The 16,879-nt window shown below is 54.8% G+C and overlaps 5 protein-coding genes across 5 annotated transcripts; 4 read left to right on the top strand and 1 right to left on the bottom strand.

Moving 5' to 3' along the window:
- Window positions 1-39: 39 nt before the first annotated feature.
- NCS57_00290000 (uncharacterized protein) lies at window positions 40-380 on the bottom strand (the record flags this gene model as incomplete). The annotated part of the gene is made up of 2 exons (XM_053052918.1): window positions 40-198; window positions 246-380. The coding sequence occupies 2 exons, from the start codon at window positions 378-380 to the stop codon at window positions 40-42; spliced, it is 294 nt and encodes a 97-aa protein (XP_052918164.1).
- A 739-nt stretch (window positions 381-1,119) lies between these two features.
- Window positions 1,120-2,454, top strand: NCS57_00289900 (SH3 domain-containing protein; the record flags this gene model as incomplete). Its single annotated transcript, XM_053052917.1, has 3 exons — window positions 1,120-1,156; window positions 1,246-2,341; window positions 2,391-2,454. The coding sequence occupies 3 exons, from the start codon at window positions 1,120-1,122 to the stop codon at window positions 2,452-2,454; spliced, it is 1,197 nt and encodes a 398-aa protein (XP_052918163.1).
- Window positions 2,455-6,000: 3,546 nt separating this feature from the next.
- On the top strand, window positions 6,001-8,900 carry NCS57_00289800 (uncharacterized protein; the record flags this gene model as incomplete). The annotated part of the gene is made up of 3 exons (XM_053052916.1): window positions 6,001-6,910; window positions 6,954-8,779; window positions 8,838-8,900. 3 exons carry the CDS (start codon window positions 6,001-6,003, stop codon window positions 8,898-8,900), a joined length of 2,799 nt encoding a protein of 932 aa, XP_052918162.1.
- Window positions 8,901-13,841: 4,941 nt separating this feature from the next.
- NCS57_00289700 (uncharacterized protein) lies at window positions 13,842-14,927 on the top strand (the record flags this gene model as incomplete). The annotated part of the gene is made up of 1 exon (XM_053052915.1): window positions 13,842-14,927. One exon carries the CDS (start codon window positions 13,842-13,844, stop codon window positions 14,925-14,927), a length of 1,086 nt encoding a protein of 361 aa, XP_052918161.1.
- Window positions 14,928-16,269: 1,342 nt separating this feature from the next.
- Window positions 16,270-16,629, top strand: NCS57_00289600 (uncharacterized protein; the record flags this gene model as incomplete). The annotated part of the gene is made up of 1 exon (XM_053052914.1): window positions 16,270-16,629. The coding sequence occupies one exon, from the start codon at window positions 16,270-16,272 to the stop codon at window positions 16,627-16,629; it is 360 nt and encodes a 119-aa protein (XP_052918160.1).
- Window positions 16,630-16,879: the final 250 nt, after the last annotated feature.

Raw genomic sequence — 16,879 nt, 5'->3', positions numbered from 1 at the left:
TCCGCCTGCCCATTATAACTCGTAACGCCAGCGCCCGACTCAAAATAGCAGCTTCACGCCGTAGTACAGCACCACAAAGGCGGCGATTATGATGCCCGACAGCTTGAGGATGGCGACGCGGTTGCCAGAGGCGGCCATGCGGGTCAGGCGGCCGGCGGAGCCCTTCATCTGGGTCGTCATGGAGGAGAAGGTGTCGGACTGTGGTGGTTAGTGGACGGGAATCGCTGGCGGAGTAGGAAACGCACGGTGTTGTCGATGACGTCCTGCGCGCGGGCATTGTCGTAGATGTCGACGGTCACGCCGCGCAGGGCAGAGACCTTGGCCGAGAGTTCGTCCAGGCGCGCATTGTTCTGGCGCTCTCGCTCGTAGGCTTCGGACATGATGGGGGTTTACTCGTCGTGTGTGTAGAGGGATCGATCGAGAGATGGTTATAGAGTAAGCTCGTGATGCGTCAAGTCGTCGGTCGGTTTCTGTCGTGTCCTCTCGACGAGGTCAACTCCAGCCAAGTTCGAAAGGGGTCGATGCCATGACGATTCCCACTCCGGACCGCCACGCGCCCGGTTCGTCGGGTACGTACCCGGGGGGCGCACCGCCACACGGTCTCAAGGTGAGAACCAACGGGGGTGGGTAAATTCCCCGCCAAAAAGACATGGGTTTTGAAATCCGGGTCTGGATAGCACTTGTAAAGTCCGAGGAGGGGCACATCATTGAGCAAACCGCGTGGTTGGGCAGCCATGGAACATGTGGTTTTGCCTGCTTCTGTGGCTCCAGTCTCCAGACCGAGATTCAGTAACGGAGTGCCGGAGCTGCGCCACACTCAAGCTTCCCTTCCCCTTACGTATGCGCGGGCGAGCTCCAAGTCCGCCTCTTTCATGACGAGAAGTTGTATACAATCTGTACTGCTCATATTGTTTCTGTGCTTATACCGGCATATCTCTCTCCATCGCTGGTAGCTCGTCGCCAAGACTCGAGGCGCAGCAACCGTGACGACGTCGTGAACCCCACCTCGTACATCGTGAGCTCTTGGCTCCTCCTGCACTTGCACTCGACAGCATCACCTCAGCGCGCGACATACAAGAACAGCTCCGCTTCTGCAGCAAGTAAACCAGATCGCTCAAGATGGGCATCAACAACCCCCTCCCCTCGTCTCTGGCGTGTGAGTCCGCCCCATCCGCAGGTCATGATGCATCATGAAAGCCTTCCCCAGATGCGCCGAGACATGGCTGACCACCTAGCTCTCTCCAGCGGAATGCAAAAAGTGCGGCAAGATTCTCACCTCCTTCATCAACCCTCGCCAGGCCTTTGGTCCCGACAAGGTCATTCCTCCTTCGGTCCTCGCCAACGCCCAGGGCCTCGCCATCCTCACCGTCCTCAAGGCCGGCTTCATCGGCTCCGGTCGCTTCGGTAGCGGCCTCGTCGTCGCCCGGCTTCCCGATGGCTCCTGGAGCGCTCCTAGTGCCATCGCGACCGGCGGTGCCGGTGTCGGCGGCCAGATCGGCTTCGAGTTGACTGATTTTGTGTTCATCCTCAACGACGCGGAGGCTGTCAAGACGTTTGCCCAGGCTGGATCGCTGACTCTAGGTGGTAATGTCTCTCTGGCCGCCGGACCTGTCGGTCGCAACGCCGAGGCTGCCGGTGCGGCGTCCCTGAGGAGCTTCTCCGGTATCTTCAGTTACTCCAAGACCAAGGGTCTCTTCGCCGGCGTCTCCCTCGAGGGATCCGCCATCATCGAGCGCCGCGATGCCAACGAAAAGATGTACGGTACCCGCTACACGGCCCAGCAACTGCTTACTGGCTCTGTGCGACCGCCGCCTCAAGCTGCGCCCCTCATGAACATCCTCAACTCGCGCGTCTTCAGCGGTATGCGGGTCGGCGCTACCGGCGACGCCATGTACAACGACGTGCCCGTATACGACAACCAACACGACGACGTGGTGTGGAATGGCCAACGGGGATCGGCATACGGCGAGGGACAGCACAACCGCGCGGGCTCGCATGATGACAGCTTTGGAAGGCCAAGTCGCTCCAACACATGGCAGGACGACGTATACGACCGACCTAGTGGTTTCGGCGCCCCCTCGAGATCAAACACCTTTGCCGCGCGCGGCGGAGCCAGCGACGACTACGTCTACCGAGACAGCCCCGTTGGCGCAGAGAAGAAGACTGGCCCTGGACGACCCGCAGCTCCTAAGCCCAACTTTGCCGCCAAGCAAGCGATGCTCAAGAAGAATGAGGCTGTGGCCGTGTACAACTTTGACGCGGACCAGCCTGGTGACCTAGGCTTTAAGAAGGGCGATGTCATTACGATTCTGAAGCGAACCGAGAGCGACAACGACTGGTGGTATGTATCGACTGGCATTAATGAATAACTCCTCACTGACCCTGCCCAGGACTGGCCAGATTGGCACGAGAACGGGCATCTTCCCGAGCAACTACGTCAAGATGAAGGAGTAAGGTGCTTGATGATATACCCTGCGGCTTGGATTGATCTTGACTGAATCTACCCAACGAGCGACGGATGGTTGGTTACTTTGCTTGATTTCACTTATCTTTCTCGGTGCAATATTGGGGGTTTATGTATGGCTGCATTGGAGAGTAGCCGTCTTCAAAATGGATTTGGATATGCTTCTAAGTGGTGTGAGTGGGATATCTGCACCGCCGTCCGATTATACCCCTGAAATCGCCATTACCCCCTGATCATCAATCTTGTGCCATCCGAAATGAAGCAATGCTTTATGCAAATGCTGTAACTGTCATGAACTATGGGCTCTTGCTGCTCTCGGGTGTGAGATGCTTCCACTTGTACTGTTGCCTCTTAGCGTACTTCTCCTGCTCAACTCTCCACTGCTCTCGCGCCTTTTCCGTCAGAGTCAGGGGAGACTTGAACGTCCTCATGCTCTGGGGAACCTTTCGAACAAGGTACTAAATGGCCTCCCCCGGGGTGTCCTTGATTTTGACGACGTGAAAGACTCGGTTCAGGTGCTTTCCCCGGAGAATGCCACGATGGACCTCTTTCATCCGCTGGCTGATTTCGTGGCGCATACCATAGTCTGTTGGGAGATGGCTGACTGCTTTGCGCTTAGAGGCTTCACGGCAAAGGAGTCGAGCCTCCTGACGGCTCACCACCATGATGTGGTTGCCCCTTTGCTCTGCCCACTCTAGGGTGTGTCGAGATCCGTTTCTCTCTTTGGTAGAGCTCGTGTAGTGCTTGACATCCCCATCGTCCTTGGTCTGGACGTTGGGGAGTCTAAGGCCCGCAAACGACTTCTAGATCCCAGTCTGTCGAGTGTACCAAATGGGATGTCGAGGAAGAATCTCATTGGCGCCTGTTGGTTGGTCAGTTTCGATCTTCAATTGGCAGTGATAGAACAGATGGAAGGCTGGCTGTAGGCGGAGGAGATAGAACGGTTGGTATACTGGCGGACTGAATGACTTACATTTGATCGGCTGACTTTTGCACTGCTTGTAGGCAGTCTTCAAAGCCTTGTCATTGAGGACAGAGGCAAAGAGGGTACCGGGAGAAGCGGTATTCTCAAATATCATGATCTCAGCCGCAGCGGCATTCTTTGTAGAGACCGACACTTTGACGGCTATGATCGAACTTTCGTTTCGTGATCAAGAGAGAAAAGATGAGGAAGAAGTCGATAAGGAGAAGGAGGACAGGAAGCAGTGTCGCAGAAGAACAGGAGCTGTAGTGATGGTGATGTCTCGAATCGAGGAAAGAGGAGAGAAGAGCTTCAAAGAATGAGCTGAACCGACTTCAGAGTGCTTGAACTGTCAAATTTAAGAAAGATAGAAAGCTTCGAAGAGGAGCTGTGGTGATCAGTGCCAGATTGAAAAGGATGATGGAAGTCTTATATATGCCCTGTTAGAGATCAAACGTCAGTTGGCACACTGTTAGCATCTGCAAAGCTATTGACAAACAAACAGTCACTAAATCCATCTCACATGCACCTCAGATTCACCCCATATGCATTTCACTATGACACTGTCAGACCCAGTCTAACTTGACAGCTGCTGCCACTGGCCAGCCGCCAGCTCCTCAAGTTTGGCCAACCAAAAGTCTCTGCGCTTCGAGTATATCTGATCTAGGTAAAATCTAGCAGAGGCTTGATTGTCACTACCATTGGCGATGTCTGTTTCGTATTGTTCAAATAAGCTCGCCGTTGCTTCGTCCAACTCTCTCAGCACGTCAGGGCCAGTGACGAGTACCGCCAGATCAGAGACCGAGAACTGCGGTTGATAAATTTGTTGACTTGCGTTTGAATCACTCGACATTCCAGTTTGGCACTCTGCGTCCCTCGCTCCTGTGTTGGGTATCTCTTCTGGCATGGATTGTGGCGTTAAGCGGTTTGGTAAGGGAGCCGGGGTTGATTTCATCGGGATATCGACTCCTAGATCGATTGTTTGAGATCCCTGAGTTTTGAATCGCCGAAGTTCCTTATTCGAAGTCGTGTTGGGTACACCCCTGACTCGTTTGGCTCGTGGGCTGAGCTTCTGCACCTCGTCTCGTACTATAGTATCCGGTTGCGAGATGGATCTCTTTGGGCGAGATTGAAATGGGAGCTTGCGTGGCTGTGGCATTAGATCCCGAAAGTCGCCGGATTCCGACTGAGATCCCTGGGAATCGGCCTTTGGACTGTGGGTCGTGTCGACTGGAGTTTTCTCCCTGTCCACTGTTATGGGGTTGACGGTTGCGTGAATCCCCTCGACACTCATAGGACTCTGACTATTTGTGGGGGAGAACCCATCTGAGACTGACCCAGCGTTTGAGGTGGAAGAATGTTGAGCTTCTGGACTGAACGAATGTCTGAGAGGCGAGCCAACGCGAGGGATATGCGTGTTGGTGTTGTTTCGACCAAGAAACATGTTGTACGGGTTCAGATAGGCCATGTCAGGGGGGATAGATGGAGAAAAATATGGAGAAGAGTATATTGGGACAGAGGCTGTTCGCTGTGGATGTGGGTGATAAGGCATTGGTTGTAGAGATGGGTGTATGTGACTATCCATGATAGGAAGAGCGTCAGCACCGAAAGCCTGTGGAGGCGGAGACACAGAGGCCATAGGCGGAATGGAAGAGAGCCGTGGTCCATGGTTTGAAGAATCAAAAGCCGCGTTTGTCGTTGATGGGGAACTTGGGATGGAGTCGCTGACATGTAGATCGGACTTTTGTAGCAGACAGACGGTAACACTGAAATCTCTCTTCTCTTCGAATTGCACGATGATCGCTTGGCCTTTGCCAGGAATGGTGATACATAGTTGATTGAGATGTTTGTCGATGCTCACAATGTCATTAGGAGCTTGCGAGTTTCTTGCTAGATCGCCCAGTCGAATAGAAACCTACTGGTCAGTTTCGATCGGTAGCAATACTGATTTGCATACCACTTGTTGGAACCCCTGGTGGATGAGAAGGATTAGTGTCCCCGCCTCTGTGTTAATAGGTCTTTCGCCTTCAATGGTAAAGTTAAAGATGTTATGAGGGGGGCGCGAATTAAAGGCTTTGACCGAGCCTCCATCACGGATCTCCAGTCGCTTGAGGGGGCAGCAAGAGACAGGAGTCGGCGGCCCAGGCATGATGAACAGCACACATGTTGATGTAGATAGCAAGATTGATTCGAATTCACGATGGATATGGAAGATTATGAAGCCTACGTTACCTGATGCCTCTGGTTTACTCCTGTGCACCTTCCTCGACTTCATTTACAACTGTTGTCTTGAAGTTGGGCAGGAGCCATGCCGATTGGCCAACACGTAGACAGGGGTCACGTGGCGATAGCTAGCTTATCCTCGACTTCGACGCGCCGCGCCAACTCAAACCAAAAGACCCATGCGACAGACGGCATCGACGATTACGATTCAACGCCCACGACATCTGCAAAATCACTCGCTATCAGCGGATTGCCTCGGCCTTCTCTCCCGAATGGGCGCCTGTCCATAGGTGACCAGATACCTGATTGAAATTAGAGCCGCTGCGTACCTGCACCGACACTGATCGCCAAGATGGCTCCCGTTCGTAACGATGTCCCAGCGCATGCGATTGACCGCACTCCGGAATATGAAGAGTTCATGACGCGACTCCGCGATTATCACACCAAGCGAGGCACGACGCTCGACCCGGAACCCAAGGTCGGCGCGACCCATCTTGACTTGCTCAAGGTGTTCAATCACATCGTCGCCAACGGCGGTTACGACAAGGTTTCGGAGGAGAAGCTGGCCTGGCGTCGCATGGCTGCTGAGCTGGGCATTTACTCCAATAACGAAGCCTCGACTGCTTTTTCGTTGAAAGAAAAGTTCTACAAGAACCTCGCCGCTTTTGAGATTAGCACAGTGCACGGAAAGGAGCCGCCGCCAAAGGATATTCTGGAGGATGTGACGGCCAAGGGCGCTGGGCTCCTCACCCGCACCCGAGAAAACTTCCGAGGCAAACGGGAGAGCAACATTGGTGCCACAGACTCGGCGGCTTCGGGAGATGATGGTACACCGGCTCGCGAACGACCTGTCCCGGATCCTGCAGCGAGCGCGCGCGCATCGAGAGGCCTACGTGAAGCACCCCCCCAACGTGTTATTTTCCAGCCGGATACTGGCCCTTCTCGTACAACAAGGCACTCCTCTGCTCACCACGCGAGCCATACCAACTCTCCAGCCGCAAACCCTCCTCAGACTCCTTCACATCACCAGAACATGCCTGTGCCACAGCAGCAACAAAACTACCCAGGGAATCGAGGTCCCTCGGTACTTCACCACCCTCCTTCGTCTGAAAACTCGTCCAACCTGGTCACTGCATACCAACCGCGGTTCTCCAAGCCACTGCAGCTCCGAGCTGTAGCGACGCCTAGCAGTGCGCCTAATGAGTTCCAAAAGCCCCGGCAACCTCAGCGGATTGACCCCCGTCAACCAATGCAACCCGGCAGTAAGTGATTCGACTTGATAAGGGACTTGGCTGACATGCGTAGCTGGCTTTGACGGCCCAAACATCTACATGCGCTGTCTGAACGCGCTTCGATCGAACATTGCTGCCGAGCAAGCATTCGCCCTCAACCATCTGGTCAAGATCTCCTTTGAACGGGGCGACAAGTACAAATTCGACTCTTTTCCTGGTCTGGCAGAAGGATTGGTTGAGAAGGCACTTGAGATTGGGCAGCTCTTCTATCACGTCAACTGGACTGTCTCGTGGGACTCTGTCGACCCCAACGAAGTTGGTGCGCTTGACGGGAATTACGGGACTCCAGACATCCTCGAGCGGATCCAGAATCTCATCGAAAAAGATCGACCCGACGTTCTCCAGACCGAATCCTATTCGGACCAGCTGGTCTTGATCACCGAGGCTGTGCTGACAATACGCAACATGGTCACTCTGCCTGAAAATGCGCACAACATGTCCGACTTTTACCCTCTGAGAGATCTCATCTGCATCATGTTGCACCTACCACCCAAGGATTCACTCGTCGAACTGAAGCATCTTACTCTGGATATCGCAGAGCAGCTGACCCCTTTCATGACTCTGGAGTCGGACGACCCTCTGTACAAGACTCTGCTCACACAAATGACCTCGGACGACCGCGGCACAATTCTCACGTCGCTTCGAGCACTCGGCCGCATTTCGATGAACCTCGAGGCTACAAACAAGTTGGGTGACATTCCTGGACCGGTGCTTGAGCGAATCGCCAGCTGGTTGCTACTTAACGACGACGAGCTCATCGATGCCTGCCTTGACTTTTTGTATCAGTACACTGCGGTCGTGTCCAACGTGGACAACCTCATGCGATCTCTTACCCCGGAAAACCTGGTCGACCACCTTGCTCGTTTGCTCGCCCATGGTGCGCGTAAAACGCAGCGCGATTTCATCCTCGTGCCAGAGCAGAGAATTCCGGCCCGCGACCAGATCGCTCCCATGCCCGAGGACCTCCTCCAGGAGATGCTCAAGCTTGAAGAGCCTGACCGTGTGCACCGATGGGTTCGATGTTTCTTTGAAGAGGACAACAACTCTTTCGTGACGCAGCTGGCTGCCTGGCAGGCGTACCAAAATGCATTTGTCGGCCCTCTCAAGACCATCGGTCAGCCGCTCATCACGCCTGCCGACTTTATTAGGAATAGCACGTCTGTGTATAAGGATTCGAACGCCCAAGTCCTTAGAGAGCCAGGCGATCCTCAGCAAAAGTTCATCATCCACGGTATTCGCGCGCGACCACGACCTCTGAGCACGGATGGTAAAGAGTACGGCCGATGTCTCTGGGCATCGAATCCCGGCAACAAGCTCGAAAAGTGCGGAAGCTTCTACCTCCAACCAGAGCAGATGTGGAATCACATTCTTACCTCACACATGGGAGAGACACGCAACGCTGATGGACAGTTTGACAATGTGGAAAAGGAGTTTACCTGCACATGGGGCGAGTGCTCGCGATATGGGTCGCCAACAAAGATGCACCTCCGTGATTTCGCAAGCCACATCAGCACACACATTTCTGCGATGCTGCCTGGCGAGTCTCGAAAACAGGAGCGAGCCTGGATCATACCAGCCAAGACAATGGCTGTCACATTTGAGGAGACCCTGACGGTCCGGGACGAGCGGAACCCAAACCTACCACCCCAAGCGGCGGGTATTCCCCTCAGTGCTGCCCTCGTTCTGCGTAACATGGCACGCAATGTGGTCAAGACAGAGGCGGAGGAGGAGTTGCTCAAGAAACAGGAAAAGACCGGCGAAACTGGAGGCTGGAACGAGACCCTCTTCCGTCCCATCTTGCCACGACTGTTCGAAATTCTTGCTGAGAACAGGGCTCTGGTATGTCACTCCCGTCCCCGCCCAACAGTGAACGCGTCCGTGCTAACTCATCTCGCAGAGTCCCTACATTGCATCACTGCTTGATCTGATCCGCATCGACAGCGACGGCCAAGGCCGTTGATGCCGTTGTGGGGCCGCGATTCGTTGAAGGAAGCGGGGGTGGGTCGAACCCCGGACGGAGGCGTCTTTGAGATCTCGGAGGTAGACCGACGACGGTGTTGATGTTGGCAACCCCCAGACCAACATCCCCTCATTACCCCTCGATAGATCTCAGCTGCCTCTTTTCCGGGGCAAAGGAAATATGGCGGAGATCACGCCGATGCAAGAAGCAAGCAAGAAGCAATGGGGTGCAGGAGATGAGACGAGGCGTTTGTGGCGGGGCGTCTCTAAGTATGGTGTTGAGGGGATTATTTGCCCATCTTTACTTGAGCTGTTTCGCGCGGGCGGAAGTGAAGCCACGGATGGTTGATTGATTTTGTCTGGATTGTAATAATACCCTGCTCATTGTGGGCTGACTGGTGTTGGATGGAGGTATGATATTCGAGAACTAGGAGCTAGGAAGCAACGGTCAAGCAAGATGAAGGTTCAGGAGGTTCAAGAGACTCGAGGCTCAAGAGGCTCAAGGCTGAGAGATGGTCGGCACTTACGCCTAACGCGCCAAGTAAGATAGATCTGATTGCCTAGCGAATAGACACTTAGCTAAAGTCATGGATTTACAAGTCCGTCAGCTGGAAATTGCGCGTCTAGATGTTGATAGACCAATCGCTGATACCGGCCCGGACATGTCAGTCGTGGTTGGCATCGGAGATTGCTGCACGGCGCCGGGCCGGTCCTGGCGTTGGTTATTCCCTGCGGTGAGCGTCCGAAACGGCGACCGCCGTCATGCGCGGCGGATGCAGACTGCGCATCGCACCGCAAACCGCGTGTGGCTGTCGACATCGGCGGCTCATTCTCGTGGTATCACGGCAAGTCGGGCGAAGTCGAATTTCGATGCCGGTATCCACCAATACCCCGGACTCTGGTAGGCTCAGGCCCGTGCACCCCTGGCCATCGTGCGCTCCCTGTTCTCCACGCGCATCGCAGATTTGCCTGGACCAACGATGGATGGCTTCTGCAGATATTCTGGAACCCGCTCAATGCGGTGCCCCACCATCGTGATAGCTCCCAGCGCCGCAGAGTTGAGCTAGCGAATGAGGCATTGCTTGTCTTGCAGAGAGGTAAACGGCGAGACCACACCAGAGCCAGCCTCATGGTAACCCTTCAACTTGGTATTGGTGTCTGCCACACTGTTGGGTATCATTCGATGCATAGTAGATCCTTCATGCCTCCAGAGCCACTCAACATGAGCTGCCGTGAGTTGACTCGAGTCTGGACTGATGGTGCCGAGATTAGAGCCAATCTTCTGCTGCCTGGTGATAGCACCTTGAAGGGTGCCCTCTTGAATTGATATGGACTTTGCCCGAAATGCAATGTGTGAAATGCGTACAGAAACTACCAGGGTGAGTGTTTGCCTTAGCAATGTGGGCTGCAGATGTGATGCATAAGATCCTCCGGCAGGGAATATCGTCTGATGGCAGACCCGCAGCTCGATTGACGCGAAGCCTTGACGAGGTGAGTGATTCAGACACACCGTCTTCCGGTCACCGATCATGACCTTGGTTATCAACCACCTGAAATGACATGTCGTCATGAGTAACTGTTGCCACAGGAATCGGAGCACATACTACGTCGTAGGTGCGTCCAATCGCCTTCTCGCTAATGTTCGATAGCACAAAACCCCCACTGCGACAGACTGCCCTCCTGTGTTTCCTATCACTCATAAGGACACGCAACCAAAAGAAAATTCCTCAGGGTGGGGTGAACCAGCCTAGCAGTGGGCCTCACGGGCTGGCGTTAAGGTTGTCTTGGCAATCTCCAGTGTAACTTGGTGTCCAGGCAGACGGAATGCTGGGCCGCACCGAGTAAGCAGTTGTGTAAAGGATATTACACCGCACACCGAGACACCCAGCATCGTATCTGGTGAAAATTCTGAGGTAGGGTGAGGTAGGGTGACATTGGGAACAGAGGCTCCGTCACTCGCTCGATAATTTCCTCGAGTTGCCCGTGGCTTGTGTAGCCCACAAATCGCATTGTGTATTCTCTGAAACAGACTCAATAGGGCAAACTTGGCCGAATCCGACATGCAGTTGAACGACTCTGACGAGGTTGATGAAGCCAATGGGACAGGTGAAGGTTGAGTAAGGAGCGGAAATGTCTCGTTTCCCCGTGTCGGCCGCTGCCGCTGTCGTTGGACAATCATGATACGCGGGGAAGAGTCCACATGACCTCCTCCTGAAATCAAGCGGTCTCGGTGTGCCGGACTTGGGCCTGCGAAACACCCCACGCTGCTCGGAAGGAAAGATCTGCTGGGACTGATTGCGGCCGTGTCGCTGGGAATTGGGTTCAGGGACATGCAAATTACCTGTCTGTGCTTCATCTCGGGTCTGCAAGTGTGTCAAGCCGGGGTCAAACTTGAATTGGACTGGTGCCAGCGGTGTAGGGCGCTGGTGGAGGACAAAATCCGTCTGCCTGAAAAGATGGGGGAAAAGGGGGGAATCGAGTCAACCCCATTGCACCCTCAGACTACTGCAAGCCGCAGCGGATGTCACCAGTAAGGAGGACTCAGGAGATGAGGGGATTAGAGTCAGCAATTGTTGAGTGGCAGCTCAATTGAGCTCGATTCGTCCAGTATCTCTGGCGTTGAGGCCAGAAAGCGCGTCTGTGCTGGTGTATGCCGCCGGGTGGCCGGGCAGCTGCATACCGAAACCTGGCAGAAACACGGCACTCCAAAATTAGACAGGGAAGAGAGCTGTGAGTGTGCCCGGGCCGCTCGGGGGCCAAGGGTTTTGTTGCCACTGGTGGTTACAAGCGGAACTCTCAATGCTTGGTTGCGAGAGCGCGATACTGACGGAACGTGGGTGGACCTGGGAGAAGCTACCGAGAGAGCTATCCCTGCAACCTCCCCGAGCCCCTAAGATTTAGCGCCTGTCATTCCCTGCGGGTGGGCGCCTTGACCTTGAGAGCGCGGGCCACCTGCCCTGGACAAGGGCACTGGACCCGCCATAGCTCCCCACAAGAATGGGGCGTCGGGGTGGGATTGATCGCTCGGCGCATTGATGCGTGTTCCTGAGTAAATGGTGACACCGAGAGTCGTCAAGTCAGGCGCGGGGGAGGGACAAAGTCAGGGCCTGTGATGGTCATTTGATCGCGTCTGACAGCATCAATGGCGGACAGGTACCGAAACGACAAGCAGGCTGTGTTTGTGTATTGTTGAGGTGAGGAGATGGAGGAGAAAAGATGGAAGATGGGAGGAGCCGCACAATTGGCAGCCACTGCATATGCAAGTCCGAATGTGGGCATTGGAAGGAGTGACCAACCCGCGTTGCCATCTTGACCACACCTCAGACGTTGCCAAAGAAGAAGGCCAGGCCAGATGGAGACGAAAGAGAGCCGGGCCGGTGAGGGCGTCTAGATGCATGCACTTGGCGCCAATGGATTAAACTGGGATGAAGGAGAGGTGAAGATGAATGGAAGTGAAGGTGAAAGAAGTTTATCTGAAGATTGAAGGAGGAAATAACGTCGAGTTGATAGAGTAGAATGTGGCAGGAATAGACGAGGCAAGAGCAAACAAGACAACTTGGAAGTGACGGAAACACCAAATCATCACCAAATTGACACTTCAACCATAATACCCCATCACTCAACGCCATCACACGCCCTGGCTGGTCTGATAATTTCGTTGCTTTTCCAGCCCCTTGGCCTTGGACGCAGTGCCCTGGCACGCACTCGATCTTGTGACCACGCAAGCCTCCATCCCTCTGCGTCTTGGAGGGAGACCCCGGCTCATGCGACATCGGTCCCCCGCGACTTTACGTGCATCCCCTTTGGTACCTTCAAGACAAGACACGCACGACACCCCCATGGCTCGCTCACCGTCTTACACCGAAGTCGGTGAGAGATTGCTCCCTTGCTTGGGCGACGGTCAGCGTGCTTGCTGCTCCACCCCCGGCCGTCACCTCTATATAAATCCCTATCCAGACAGTCCAAGCCGGCTCGTCTTGCTCTCCATCGCACACTCCTCAGCGACTACAGCCTTTGACACCCTCGCCCTGAAACAAACACACCCCAGCGCCTAGCGGTATGTGACTCTGCAACCTTCGGCGTCCTCCCCTCGCAAGTGACCGTCAACATGGGTTGATGGCGCTTCCAAAGGGCCAGAACACAAAGCTGACTGATGTGCAGACACCAACCCAGTCCTCCACACCACCCGATATATCTGTTGCATTTGCCACAGCACCGCCCGGATCCGAAGGATAGCTCGGATCTCCGTCTTTCAAGACAAGACAACGACATCACCCCTCAGAACATAGTTGCCGTTCTGGAGTCGCTATTGAAGAGCCCCGAGAATAGTACCGGTCCTCCCGCTGTAACTTAGCTGCCCTGCCCTGCCCTGCGAACCTTTCCCTTTTGGACACCACCACCCTCTCCAAGGATCGTCCCGTTGACCTCGACAACGGACTTTTCCCTCTCAGGATCTGCAACCCAAGACTCGTACGCGTTGCTACTCCCGGTTCCACTGAATCATCCAGGCCCCGCTCCCACCCTCCCTCAGCAACAAAGCCCCAACCTGGCAGCAGATCTCTTGATTCTAGCCCCAGCTGAACAAGTCTGAACTCATTGCCTTACGGACATACCGCCGCACTAAATCCTGCATCAGCGGACCCCTGCGCATTCGTCTCCGAAAAAAAAGTTCGCCCCCAGCTTGAAATTTTACTATCTCCAACACCAGCTGCCCGTCAGTGTCAGACCCACAGCCATCACTGGTGAGATCAACTATATATCAAGCCTCCCGTCGATAAACTTTCTTTCGGCATTCTCATCCTCACACTCCTCTCTCTTGAGCAAACCTTGCAAGGACTTGACAAAGATCCTTTAATACCCCTCCTCCCATCTTACTCTACCTCGACACTCTCTTCCACACTCTCTTCTACTCTCCTCTTCAACACCACCCCTCACTATCAACATGTCTTTCGCCGCCCGCAACCTCGTCCGCATCTCCCGGGCTGCTGCCCCTGCTTTCCCTCGCACTGCTGCTCGATGCATGTCCGTCACTGCTGTGAACCGTGTCCACGACACCGCCAACAAGAAGAGCGTTGTTCGTGAGAAGGAGGTCCCCGTCACCGTCTACGGCGCTGGCCAGGGCACCGGCGACAAGCACACCGTCAACGTCACTGAGGGTGCTTCTCAGGTCCCCCACGACAGCCCTGCCCCCCCTGCCGAGAACGATGCTGTCCAGCCCCTCACCCGCAAGGTCTACGACCAGCTCCCCTACACCATGCGCAACATGAGCGTCTATGGCAAGACCATCATCATCACTGGTGGTGCCCGTGGTCTTGGCAACTACATGGCTCGCGCCTGTGCTGAGGCTGGTGCCAAGAACCTCGTCATCTTCGATGCCAACCAGGAGCTTGGTGATGAGGCTGCTGCTGAGCTTCACGACAAGACCGGTCTTCCCGTCTCCTTCTTCAAGGTTGATGTCCGTGACGGTGCTGCCATCAACGCCGCCGTCGAGGAGGTCGTCGAGCGCTATGGTGCTCCTGACGTCCTTGTCAACTCGGCTGGTATCGCCGACTCCAACATCAAGGCCGAGACCTACGACCCCGCCATGTTCCGCCGACTCATCGATATCAACCTTACCGGATCCTTCCTTATGTCTCAGTCTGTCGGCCGTGCCATGATGGCTGCTGGCAAGCCCGGTAGCATTGTCCTCGTCGCCTCCATGTCTGGATCTATCGTCAACTACCCCCAGGAGCAGAGCTGCTACAACGCCTCCAAGGCCGGTGTCATCCAGCTTGGCAAGTCCCTCGCTGCTGAGTGGGCCAAGTACGACATCCGAGTCAACTGCATCTCCCCCGGCTACATGGACACTGCCCTCAACCGAGTTCCCGCTCTCGATGCCCAGAAGAAGATCTGGAAGTCCCTGACACCCCAGAACCGCCTGGGCAACGTCGACGAGCTCAACGGCCTCTGCGTGTTCCTCGCCTCGGACGCCTCCAAGTTCATGACGGGTTCCAACTGCATCATCGACGGTGGTTACACTTGCTACTAAGCGAGAGTTGTATTATGAAAATGGGTTTGATCGTGTAGCACTCCTAGAAGGGGATGTGCTTTTCGTTTGTTTGGAGTTTGGGTTAAGGAATGACGGTTTCCCCTTGGAAAGGGCAAAAAAGGAAGCACGAATGAGATACACTAGAGAGCTCTAGATATGATAGAGCAGAGCGATTGCCCGCATAGAGGCGGCGCAACAGGATCCAGATGGAGATCTTAATTGAATGACACTGAACAACTCCTGTCTTTGCGGTGTGACTGATTGTGACTGCCGGTGACATGACTCGCGATTGTACCATGTTGGCATCTCGGCACGTGGTGCTGCACTCTGCAAGCATTGTATTAAAGCTAGATTGACTTAAGCATCGTCACAAGCGCCTCGGACACAGCACAGCTCGCGCCGGCTCAATGTCCTGCCTGTCCTTGCCGCAGATCGCTTCACGATAGAGCATGCACACCGTTCCACTTGATGCCCCATGCACGTAATCCCTAGCCTCACATTGGCCGCGCGCACCCGGGCGGCCAATCAAGACGGGCCGACCGAGTTGAAAAGGGCAATCGACTCGTTTTGAGCCCTTGCTCGGCGCCGTGCTCACCGCCTCTACGGGGCTGTCAAACGAAAAAACCGGGACGGGGCATCCGGCAGCGACTCGCCAACGTGCGGCGGCGGATGTGCAGGCGGTGGAGACGGGATGGGCTGATGCCAGCATGAAGGGGGCAGATGGGAAGGGGAAGATGAGGTGAAGAGAGAGGAGGGAGGAAGCACGTTTAAGAAGGAAAAGAAAAAGAGGCTGAGATTGAGTTGAATGTCTCGGGAGGCTGAGACATTGTGTGTGCCCTCTATCGTCTGTGCAATACTTGGTGTCTGTGATATATCCGGAGCATCACGACTTTTACTCTACAACATACGAAGACGACCTCGTCCGCCCACCCGGACCAACGAACCAAGTCCCTCCACGTTCCACCAGGGTCTGGTCTGCATCCGCAAAACACACCTACCTACATATTACATGCCACAATCTAGCGTAGCGCGTACGGAGGGCCCCGAGGCAGAGACCCCCCCGGCCGGCCGCTCAAGACCGCTTCCCGCCTTTTCGGCTCATGAGAGATCCATGGGTTTATGCGGCGGCGGTAAGAGAGAGGGGCTGGGATATGAATAAACCGGTTCGTTCGTCAGAAGCATTCATTCGCAAGTCTATTCTTTACCTTCCATCTCCAAATATCCATTCCGTCCGTCCATCCAACCCATACTGCATAACATCAACACTCAGTCAACTGTCCGTCAGGTCATCAGAACTACCACCTTCAACTCTATCCTCCAAGCAAGCAACCAAAACATCAAGATGCAACTCTTCTGCACCCCTTCTCTGTCCCTCTTCCGCGCCGCTCGATCTCTGCGGAATCGCCTCCTCAACTCGAATACCCTCCTCCCCGCACGCGCCGCCGCCGCCTCAGTTCGCAACTCGTTCCACTTCTCCTCGCCCTTCCACTCGCATTCCCAAGACAAGATCAAGCACCAGCCTGCACCAGCCGCCCTGGGCACCCTCGCCGTCTTGGGCAACGGGCTGCCTGCTGGAATGGAGGGACACGGCGCCGTAAAGGCCGGTGAGGGATGTGAGAGGCTCCGGAGACAAATGAGTCCCTTCTATCAGCACTGGGAGCAGGGAAGTTTCTTCTTTAGTGGAAAGAGCAAGTTTCTCTGAGGAATATGGGATCAAGACCAGAAACCAGCCTAGCAGTTTTGTCGTTTTGCGTTTTGCGTTTGCGTTGCTTTGCTTTTTGCCTTTACCCTTTGAGTCGGTCTAGTCGTGATAACCTTCGTTGTTGCTAGGTGGTATGATAGAAGAGAAGAGAATGCAATGCCAGCTTTTCATCAAGAAACACGTCCAATCCTGTGCACCCAAAAGCAAAAACAAGTATTTTTTATGATTCAAAGCTGGTGAGGAGAGAGGG

This window comes from Fusarium keratoplasticum, chromosome 2, assembly GCF_025433545.1.
Source record: "Fusarium keratoplasticum isolate Fu6.1 chromosome 2, whole genome shotgun sequence".
Taxonomy (NCBI): domain Eukaryota; kingdom Fungi; phylum Ascomycota; class Sordariomycetes; order Hypocreales; family Nectriaceae; genus Fusarium; species Fusarium keratoplasticum.
This window is presented reverse-complemented; position numbering and strand designations above follow the sequence as displayed.